This window comes from Triticum urartu, chromosome 3 (genome assembly GCF_003073215.2).
Source record: "Triticum urartu cultivar G1812 chromosome 3, Tu2.1, whole genome shotgun sequence".
NCBI classification, from domain to species: domain Eukaryota; kingdom Viridiplantae; phylum Streptophyta; class Magnoliopsida; order Poales; family Poaceae; genus Triticum; species Triticum urartu.
Window position 1 is genome coordinate 56721812 of NC_053024.1, and position 10979 is coordinate 56732790.

Here is a 10979-nt window from a genome sequence, read left to right on the forward strand (position 1 = left end):
AAAAGATGCAAGCAGAAGAAGCAAAAAGGGCGAAGGCTGCAGAAAAGAAAAGAATTGTAGATGAAAAGAGAAAGAAAGATGAAGATTCACTGAGATCAGAAGAAATGCAATTTATTACGATGCAAGAGGATGAGCAGTAAAGAATTAGAGGTTGTAAATATTATCTTGCTCAGGGGGAGAATTCAAGGCAGCAGGCATGGGAGAAGCAAAATCTGCAACAAGATACATCCAGGGCACAAGATTACGAAGAGAGAAAGAAACAAGCAGAAGAATGGAACAGAGCACAAGCCCAAGCCGAGGAAGGAAAGAAACAAGTCGTGGAAGAAAATCTCAGGTTGGCAAGTGAGAAGCAAAGGCAGGATGAATGCCAAGCAAGGCAGAGCACTTTGGAGCAGCAACATGTGCCAAAGAGACCTTACTTCAGTCAGGCCAGGACGGATTTTAAGAAACCAAGAAAAAGTAGCATGTTTGATATATTTAGGGCGGAGAGGATATGAGCATTTGACACATGAGTGTTGTGTGTTTTCTTTTGTTAAGTTGCAGAACTCCTTTATTTGCTTTCACCAACCTGTTAAATGTTGGTCAGACTAATCATGTTATTTTCAAGATCATGTAATGATCAGGAAAACCTTGTTAAAACGAATGCTTTTGTGAAATGTATGAAACATGTTAGCCCCTGTTCTGTTCAACTATTGTGTGTAAGAAAATAGATTATTTTGGTATATGATTTTTACTCCTTGTCTGTTCTATATGAGAACATAGAAACATGTATGATTTAAATGAAGTTCAGTATGCCTTGTACTCAACTACTGGACTTCCCAATAAATTAATAAGCCGCCAAACTTGTTAGTAAAGCAATACGGAATAAGGCATGGTATCATAGGTCCTGATCAAACATATATCTGTATTAGCTTGTTGAGAAGCAAGAAGGAAATCAACAGCAAAACGACAGTACTTGTGTACCAATGCTTTGGCGCAGGTCTTCCCAACAAAAGGTAGCATACAAATTTCATTATATAGCATGCCAGTTTGGCAAATTGCATATTCTACTTGACATAGTGGCATCCTAATTCACTAGAAATTTAGATTGAGCCATCAGCCTCGCCAGGCCCAGTGTCGTCCAGGCTGCCGAGCCAAGCCGTCAGCGAGAAGATCAGCAACATTATGGCGGGCAGGCCTCCTCGATGCCCACCTCCGTCAACTTGACGCGACATGTCTTCGTGAGGACGTCAAGCAGCGCCGCCGGTCTCCAACTACCGTCGCCAGAAGCACGTGGGTGCGCGAGTCTGCAGCCCGTCCATCGCCGGCGTACGTGCGAGCGAGGAGCACACGCCCGGCACCACACGTCCAGCCACCGATAGCACCGCCAGCGTCGTGTGTGCGACATCCAACCTTGCCGCGGTTGACGGGGCCGGAAACAGGGCTCCCCGTCATGCTATCGCCGCCCGTCGAGAGGAGAGGAGAGGATTTTTGTGATTTAGGGTTGGGGAGGTAATAGGGAATTTTGGTCTACCAGTGCGCCGCCCGTCCGCTTTAACCGGTTCGGCTCGACCAGCCCGCGCGCTGACGTGGCACTGGTCTGGGCCTCGCGCGTACGGGAGGAGTAGCCAGGTTCGTATGAGATATGCACAGAGGACCGTTTTGGAGCGTTTCTGCGTATTTGAGGACCGTATCGGAGCAATGGACGAGTGCCAGGACTGTCTTGTTACGCGCCGGATAGTACAGGTACCGTAGTTGTAATTATCTCAAAAAAAAAATTACTGTTCTAGTGAGTCCAACCTGGTGGAGGCAGTCGAGTCCATCCTCCCTTTCCTTCCATCGACTCCTTCGTCCCCTCCCCCACCACTGCCGCGAGGTGCGAACCCGATCTCGATCCCCATGGCGGCGGCCGCGCTCACCTCCTCGCGGCGAGCCCTCCACACCATCCACCGCCACCTCCTCCTCCGCTCCACCCCCACCCCCTTCCCCTCCGCCCGCGCCCCTCCCACCCCCATCCCCCGCCACTTCCCCGCCCCTCCCGCCCCCTCCCCCTCCCGCTTCTTCACCACCGCGCGGCCCGGCCTTCCGGCCCTGCCGCAGCAGCACAAGGCGACGCAGCGGCTCGTGGGCGGGGTCAGGCAGTTCGCGAGCGGCGGCGGGGGGGCGAAGCTCGCGCCGCTCGGGCAGGGGGTGAAGGGGCTGGGGCGGCCGGTGGAGGCGGCCAAGAACGCCGCGGCGCGGTACCGGGAGGCCGTGGGGCTGCAGGTCGAGGCCTTCTGGCGGCGCAACTACCTGCTGCTCGTCGGCGCCGGCGGCGTCATCGTCTGCATCGCGCTCTGGCGGGTCATGTTCGGCATCGCCAGCACCTTCGTCGGCCTCTCCGAGGGCATGGCCAAGTACGGCTTCCTCGCGCTCGCCACCGCCATGGTTGCCTTCGCTGTAAGTTGCACTTCTCTTATCCCAAAAATGTACTAGACAATGCACTTCTCCGATAGGTTTACCGAAAAAGGGTTTCCCCCCGCTTTATATTTATAAAGCAAACAACATCACATACATCTGAGCGAGCCAAACAAACACACGCCACCACGACACACACCGAACACACCCAAGGCTAGATACAAAGGTGCCGAGCACCATCACACCACCCGGACACAACCAAGCAAACATAATATGAGCTACGAAGAACCACTTGGAGCCACCGAGGGGGTGAGATGGACCATGACGAAGCAAGGACTCCAAGACGGTGCCTCCCAGAAGGGTACGACCACGGATAGCCGCCACCGTCCGATCCGCAGATCAAGTTTTCACCCAGAGCGACGCAGGGGGTGGGAGCACCGCGACGGAGCCTTCAAGAAGGATACGACGTCCACGGACGCCGCCACCGACGGCCAGAAACTGGGCAAGTGATGAACCCCGGTGCTCGCACCCCGCCGACACACCCTTGCTCCGCCAACCACCCGCAGCCACGTCCCCCGCGAAACCATGGCTGCTCGTCCTCACCTGAGACGCAGGTTCCGCCCCCGAACGCCACGCCTCCCGCCGCCAGGGCCGCCGCCCAACATCCAGACACCCCCAAGACCATCCAAAGAGATCAACTTTGCACCAAAGGAACACCACTGACCGACGAACCGCAGCATACATCCTGCCTTGAACATCACCGGAGCTGCAACAGCCAACACGCGGCCGGGGAAAGGGGGAGGTGGGGGAGCGGACGCATCCGGACCGGCACACCCCTGTGCCAGTGATGGGGACCCGAGCAAGTCGGCGCCATCCATCCCTCCAGCCAGCCTCCCCACCGGACACACCCCTGTGCCGCCCCACCTCGGCGGCCGACGCAGCACGGCGCAAGGCCACCGACGCAGACTCGACCACCGGCAAGAGGGACCCCAAGTACAGCCGCCGAACGCCAAGAATACTCACCGGGGAGCCCATCTGCCCTGCCGTCGTCGTCCAGCCGGCGGGACGACTGAATCCCGACCAGCACGCCCACCGGCCACCGCCGCTGCGCCTCCACCACCACCAGCCGAGGCCACGGTAGGGGCGGACGCCCGCAGCCCACGCCGTCCGCGGCCCTTGCCGACAGGTCCCAGATCTGGCCGAACGCCGCCGCCGGAGCCCTCCGCGCACCACCTCCGCTGCAGCCCCTTCACGCCGCCGCCCACAACTCGCGTCGCCGCCGCCAGCTGCTGCCGCCACGCCGCCGCGCCCCGCGCGAACGCTGCGCCGCCGCCTGACCCGGAAGCCCGCGCCTGCCGGGCCGAGAGGGGGAAGGAAAGGGCCCCGCCGCCGCCAGCACTGGTCGGGCTTTGCCCGCCAGTACGTCGAGGCGGCGGCGAGGGGAGGAAGGCTCGAGGAAGGGGGGGCTGGAGGCGGCGCTAGGGTTTTCCCCCCGGGCGCTCGCGGGAGCGCCGCGGGAGGGAGGGGGAGCAGTGAAACAGTATATTCTGGTCCACTTATTGCACATAACCAATGTCTCGGATAGGTTTAACTAGCGGACATATAGTAGTGCACAAATGGCGAAACTATTCCAGTAACGTCACGGGGCTATGCTCACAATCTAGCTTTGTGAGGTATTCTGGGTAACCTTCAATATTATTCTAGGCGGTTCATTTCGTAGGGATTGCAATGCCACTGTATTTTTCCCTTTCAAACTGTGCAGTATATGCCATGCTTCCAAAATTGCCACACTGTTCCTAAAAGAGACCACTTCACCCTGATGGGCTGGCATCCCATGCTAGAAATGTGCAGATCATACCATATTACCGTGCTATCAGTGTGAAGATATTTTTCCTTTGGATTTACCATTACATCTGAGCTGCCACCAGCCATTACTTACGTTTTGTACTTATACATTGGATTGCTTAAGAACCAAATTCACTGTCTGTTGTTCGTAGGGTAAATGCACTGACTCATACAGTTTGTTCTTAAACATAGAGGAACGATCAGGATTCACCAAGTGGATGTCCATCGAGAACTGGTACTGGGTTCTTAGATAGTGGTTGATTGCCCTGGCAACTACTGCCCTCGCAGATGATGCTTTACCATATAGCGCAACAAATCGAGTGTACACCTTGTTTCAAGATATCACTGCCAGTTAATTGCTAAGCCAAAGTACTGGATAGGCATGCTTATAACAATGTCGCCTGTTCATGTGTCTTGTCATTTTGGTGCGCATGAGTAATTTGGGCCTCTTTGATTACCATGAATTTTTTTTATAGGAATATAGAGAAAACGTAGGATTACGGTATCACGCCTTCTTGAGTCCTAGGGGATTGAAATGATGTTTGATTGCACCTCCAGAAAACCATAGGACACATTACTTTCATTCTGTACTTGCACCTTTGATTGCTCAAGAAACAAATTTTTCTATTGTTCATAAAGTAAATTTTGTCATTAACTATAGATGATGCATCAGAATCCACTATGTGGATATTCATTGAGAATTGGTACGCACATGGTGCTTTACCATGTAGGGCAACAAATCAAGGGCCTATGCTGTGTTTCAAAATGTCAGTAGAAGTTTAATCACAAAACCAGAGTACAGGACAGGCATACTTATAATACCGTCGCTCGTTCATATTTATGTCATTTTTGGTCCGCATGGACGCTACAGTAATTTGGGCCTCTTTGATTCATATGATTGAAAAAAATGCAGGAATAGAGACAATGTAGGATTGTAGTTTCACACCCTCTTGAGATTATGTTTGGTTGCACCATCAGAAAACTAGTATTCTTCTCAAGATGCGTTAGACGATGGAAATTTTGCTATGAAATAGAGCAGAGGAGGTCATAGAAAAATATTGCGGATTGTAGTCCTAAAAATCAAAATATTGTGGTTTGCATCCTCCAAATGCTAAGAAAATCCCTTGAAACTAGAAGCCCTTGACTTTTGGGTGCTCATGGCCTTGTCCATATTAAGTTTATGGTGAAGAGTATTTTGTTTGCTGAGGTGCAGCGACAGAGTGTAAAAATACTAGGGTGTGTGAATTCGTAAACTGGTAAGTTACAATAAGTAGTCTACTTGCACCTGCAGCACGTTATAGCTCATCACAAAATTTCAGTGGCACCTTCTGTTTTATCTTCTGCACCTTTTTTGTTTTATCCTCTGCTATAGTATCATGTTGATTACTCATAGAAGGGTATAGTTGGCAATCTAGGCTTTTTTGTGCAGCTTTGCTAGACAGATGATGCGACGGTTTTGGGGAAATTAAATGATTTCATTTGTCTATGTTTGTCATAGGGCATGTACGCACGTGCAAGGTTCACCATAAATCCTGACAAGGTTTACAGGATTGCAATGACAAAGCTCAATACATCTGCTGCAATCCTTGAAGTGATGGGTGCACCCTTAGCTGGCACTGATGTCAGAGCATATGTTATGTCTGGTGGAGGCCCTAAACTAAAGGACTTCAAATTTAGGGTTGGTGGCAAACGGTGCTTTCTTATCTTCCCCATCAAAGGATCAGAAAGAAAGGGTCTTGTAAGTGTTGAGGTCAAGAAGAAAAAAGGACAGGTATTTAAAATGTTCTTCTCTATTTTGTAGAAACCTCTACTTCAGTACCTCCAGATTGAACAGTCTGGTACTTATGCATGGACCATATAATTAAGTACCGGACCATTAGTGTGTGAGTGAAAACTTGAACAATTTATTCCGAAGGTAGAGTTAAGTGAAGAAAATTTCCACCAAATTGTTGGTTACTCTTCAAACTTAATGCACAATCTTGTGCTTACGTCAGTTTTTTTTTGGCAGCCCTTATGCAGAAATGAACAAAGTTTATCATAGAAAGATGATATTTCTGTCATACAACATTATGATCGACTGGTCGTTTGTATTCAAATAGTTAGTTTTGGTGTTTGCCCATTCCCTGCCATCCAGAAATCACTGCTTTTAGTATTATATACTACTGCATATATGAAGAGAGCTAACATAAGATCTCATCCTGCTTGAGAAAGTAGTAAACGAATGGTATTATTATCCCAATGACAGCAAATTTTCTGACCTTGCTCTAATTCGTTTGCAGTATGACATGAAGCTGCTTGCTGTTGACATACCGATGGCGACAGGCCCTGACCAGCGGCTATTCCTTGTCGGCGACGAGCAGGAGTACAAGGTTGGTGGAGGTTTGATATCCGAGCTGCGGGATCCTATAGTGAAGGCTATGGCTGCAGAAAAGGAGTTTGATTATCTTGATGAAAGAGAGGACGCGGAGGATGAGCGCAGGGAGCGAGAGGAGGCCGAGGAAGAGGCGGCCGAAGCGTTGAGGCGAGAGGAGGACAGATTACGCGAGGAGGCGAAAGAGAGGCAGCGGCGAGAAGCTGAGAATCTTGAGAAAGGCAGCTGACCCAATTGACCACACCGTTTTTTTCTTTGTGTTGTGCATTTCTCCACTTTACCTCCTCACTCTTACAATGCGTAGCGATCAGCATTTTCGCGGCGACGGAAAGATTGCATCTGAGTTTCAGAAAGGTGGTTTCGCCTTTCACAGCGTGTCGATAGGGTAATAAATTTTGGCTGCCCCTCAAAATGGTTTACTCCGGAGCGCATTGTGTAATTTAGTGGCTGCGTGAATGAATGATGGCTGTAGCCTTCCCATTTTGGTGCCTACTGTACGCTTGCGGTGCTTTCGGATGCTTTGAGCTAGTGTGCTGTATCCTCTTGCCACATTTTTGCACCCGTTATTTGGCTTGATAGGTCCACCCGCCGGTGCATCAGCGGTTCCATCATTTCTGTGCGCTTCCCAGTATTCTGGTTTATGGAGACATGCTTTTCTAATTGTTTTGCTAAAGCACATCTAGATGTGACCTAAGTTGCACATCCAAGGGCAACTCCAACAGCTCTCCTAAAAAACATATTTCCTTTTTTTTCTATTCAATAAACAAACCTAGGGCCCGCAGATCAGTGACACGGGTGAGCGGTGATGCGGCCGTGAACTTTGGTGTGACGGTGATCAGCGGGACATAGAGGCGGAGCAGCATCACGTGTCAGCGGGGTGGGGTGGCAACGCGTGGCAGTGCGAATATGGCGTGGCGTGGTAGCATGAGGGCATGTCCAATGCGAGGCGCTTAGCGAGACGCCAGGATTACTTTCCTATCAATCTTCCGGTCGATTGGCAGTTAAGGCAATCAAATCTTCGCATCGGACGCCGCGGGGCGCAAAGATGTGCGCCGGCGCTTCCTTCCTTTTTAACCCACATGAGACGTGTAGATAGTTTAATTGCTGTGAAATTGGCGCCCAAGATTAGCGCCTGCCGTTGGAGAGTAGCGTTCTTAGATTTTTTTTGTTTATAGTAATATTAATTTTTTTCCTCCATAAGCGCCCGGTCAGGCGGCTGGCATTGTAGATGCCCTGAGGAGTGTCAGTTAGCCCGCTCGTTCGAGACTCGTTTGAAGTGCCCATTTGGGTCGAAATTTTGTAACCCGTCAGGCCGATTTGAGGTGCCCAGTTGTAGATGCTCTTACGGATACAAAACAATGAATGTTACTTTGCCTTTAGCTAGGTTCCTCCCCTAGCGCTTGACGGTAGGGCAAACTTTCCTCTTGAAACTTCACCGATGAGCTCGTGAATTCGCTTCCTCTTTGCTTGCCGTTCTAGCAATCGGTGATGGAGAGGAGAATCCTGGTGCCCCCTCTCCTAGTGGTAGTTTAGGTTAGGTTTTCTTAGTCCTCGCAGATGCGGCGCTCGGACGGATGGCTTCTTTTGTCTTTCGAGTTCGTCTATTTGGACATAGTCGTCGGGGCTTCGGCGTAGATTCCTGATGTCTCCTTCAGGCGGTGAGGCTAGTGTTTCTCGTCGTGTGGCGAGATTTGGTGTCAGTTGATTTGGATCTATTAATGGGTTCAATGACGACGACTGCGGCTCTGGAGTGCCAGTCCTTAGGGGCACGTGCATGAAGACTCGGTTGTCACCGACAAGGTCAAGCTGGGTTCGATAGGGGAGCGGCGGCGGCTTGTTCTGGCGGCTGTATTGGTCGTTTGGTGGTGTTGGAATGTCGATGTAATTTTGTTATGTTTGAGATTCTTTGTACTTCTAAACTTAGATGTAAATTATTTTTGTGAATTAGGGCACACCCTGATATGTTCCATTTTCTCAAAGATATACTGACGCTGGTATTGGCTGGAAGGAAAAACAATTGTCAAAAAAAGAAAAGGGACTAGTAATCACGAGTACAAATCAATCATTTTATTCCGTTCATAATAAACTAAACAAGGTAAGGGAGATCCCTGAAAAAAATGTAATGGAGATCGTACAGGTTGATTAGCTCCCGTTGCGTTCCTTGAGCAGCACGTTGACCTGCGCTTGCACAGCTTGTTGACGCAGCTCCTGCTTCTTCAGCTCCGCCTTGAGGTCCAGAAGCTGTTGCTGTTGTCTGGCTTGACGTCTACTTGACTGCGCCTGCTCTTCTAGGATCATCCCTGCCCCCACCAGCGCCAGAAGGGCTGCGCAGTATTTATGGGCGGACGGACATGTCCCCTCGCCGGAACTGCGCTCGCTCTTGGTGGAGTCGACCGGTGGGCGGGGGTGTGGTGCTCGTCGAGGACTTCACGTACGCTCTCGATGACCTGATGAGATCGTGGAAGCTAGACGGCGGCAATATATGCAGGCGATCGAACGTATGTGTCGATCCGAGTCGGTCGGTCAGCACGAGCTCGATCCATTCGATCGTCTCCCTCTCGGACTTGTTAGTTGGACTCGTATTCTACTTCTTTCCCGTGGCCGGCCGACATACAGATAAGATTTCTCCACGCCTTTCTTTTTTCTTCTTCCATTTTTTTATATGGCACAAAGCAAAGTATCTTTTCCAAAGTAGGATTTCCTTTTCTTTAGAACACGGTACATACGCATACGTAGGCGTTTATATACACACGCATACACTCATCCGCATGAATACATACGCAGACCCTACCTCTATGAGTACATGCGAGAGACTGAGCCGACATATCATCTTAAGATTGACCAAGTCACCACAGGCGCCTTGTAGTCGACGAGAACGTCTACTCCCACTGAACGCGCATCGTCGGAAATTCTGAAATAAATCCAGAAATAATGCAAGCACCGGGATTTGAACATGATGGTCGGGTGATACTATTGTCCTGCTAACCATCCAACCATAAGTTGGTCCACAAGTGTGGTCTCCTTGCCTTCGGCCAGGAAGGGCTTCCCGCTATACACATTGTATTTGGTATACAGCTAGGCCGGGTCTTCTGTTTGACGTATTGTACCTCGGTATCAAAATATAAAATGCTTTTTGAGCGTCAAAAAACGTCTTTTCTTAACAACAACAATAATAATAATAATAATAATAACAATAATAATAATAATAATAATGCGTCTTATATTTTGATTCCGAGGAGTACTTTTGTATGCATGCGTGCGTATATACTATCTTCAATGTAAAATCCGTGCAGGTGGAGAGAACAGTTGGCCGGCTAACCTGAGACTCTGAATTTATATGTATTGCCACATTTCCTATTTCTCTTCATATATTGTCTTGAATTAGCTGCTTCTATCGGCAGTTAGTTTTGAAATGAGCTTTGGTGTATCCTTTTGAAACGACGGGCATGATGCCATTGATGATGATCATGGAACACCACCAATCCATGACCGATTTGAACTTGTTGCAATGCTTGGTATTGATCTCATCAAGGCATAGCCAAACTTTAATCTCAACCAAAATGCACCTAGAAATCTACACTTGAACAACAGAAGTGCGGCTGACTCCCTTCCGTTTTACACAATTGACATAGCCACAACTCAGCCACCCTCTTCACTTACAACCAGTCAGCCGCACAAAAAAGATGAAAACCAAAACATAAGTTGTCTCAAGTTGTGTATAGTATGCAGACGACACCGGGGTACCTACCCGAAGTGGTGAGGTTCTGGACGATGTCGTTGCTAAGGTAGCCAGGTAGGTGTCTTGCAATTTGATCCATAGATTAACAAATAGTAATTGATGTGTTGGGCCGAGAGACCCAAGCTGAAATTGATGTTGCTAATCCTGTGGCTATGCTCCAAAGCTCTGTTAGCAATGATCTTTTGGCACTTTGAGTTTTTTTTTGCGGGTTTTTGCACTTAGAGCTTGCGAAAATGGACGTCATGATATCCTTCAGCTGGTGTCCCTCAATCCAAGGAGAGAACCAAACAATTGCAATCTTTCATTGCTATGGTAGTCACATCATAGAAACTATCCATATGTACATCATCGCAAAGATAGCCCTAACCCACCCAAAGCAAGCTCTGGATCTTTTCATACAAGTCTAGAATGTGCATAAGTGGATCAGCAGGCACAACAAAAAAAGTTGCATTGTCTGTGTATAAACAGGTGCCGGGACAAGTATCCCGACCTCGCAATCTGTCAAGGGCAACATTGGCCGTGGCCATGTCTAGAACATGTTGAAGTAGATAAATAGCAAGAACAAACAAGAGCGGCCACAAGTATCCCCCTGACAAAGACATCTCTCATGCAACCATGCTAGCTGCCTAGAACACCATGCCAACCAAT

General features: G+C 49.3%; 1 protein-coding gene across 1 annotated transcript; it reads left to right on the top strand.

Annotated features, from left to right (window-relative positions):
• Positions 1-1789: 1789 nt before the first annotated feature.
• On the top strand, positions 1790-7104 carry LOC125542807. The gene is made up of 3 exons (XM_048705996.1): positions 1790-2418; positions 5720-5992; positions 6501-7104. Exons 1-3 carry the CDS (start codon positions 1879-1881, stop codon positions 6819-6821), a joined length of 1134 nt encoding a protein of 377 aa, XP_048561953.1. The 5' UTR covers positions 1790-1878; the 3' UTR covers positions 6822-7104.
• Positions 7105-10979: the final 3875 nt, after the last annotated feature.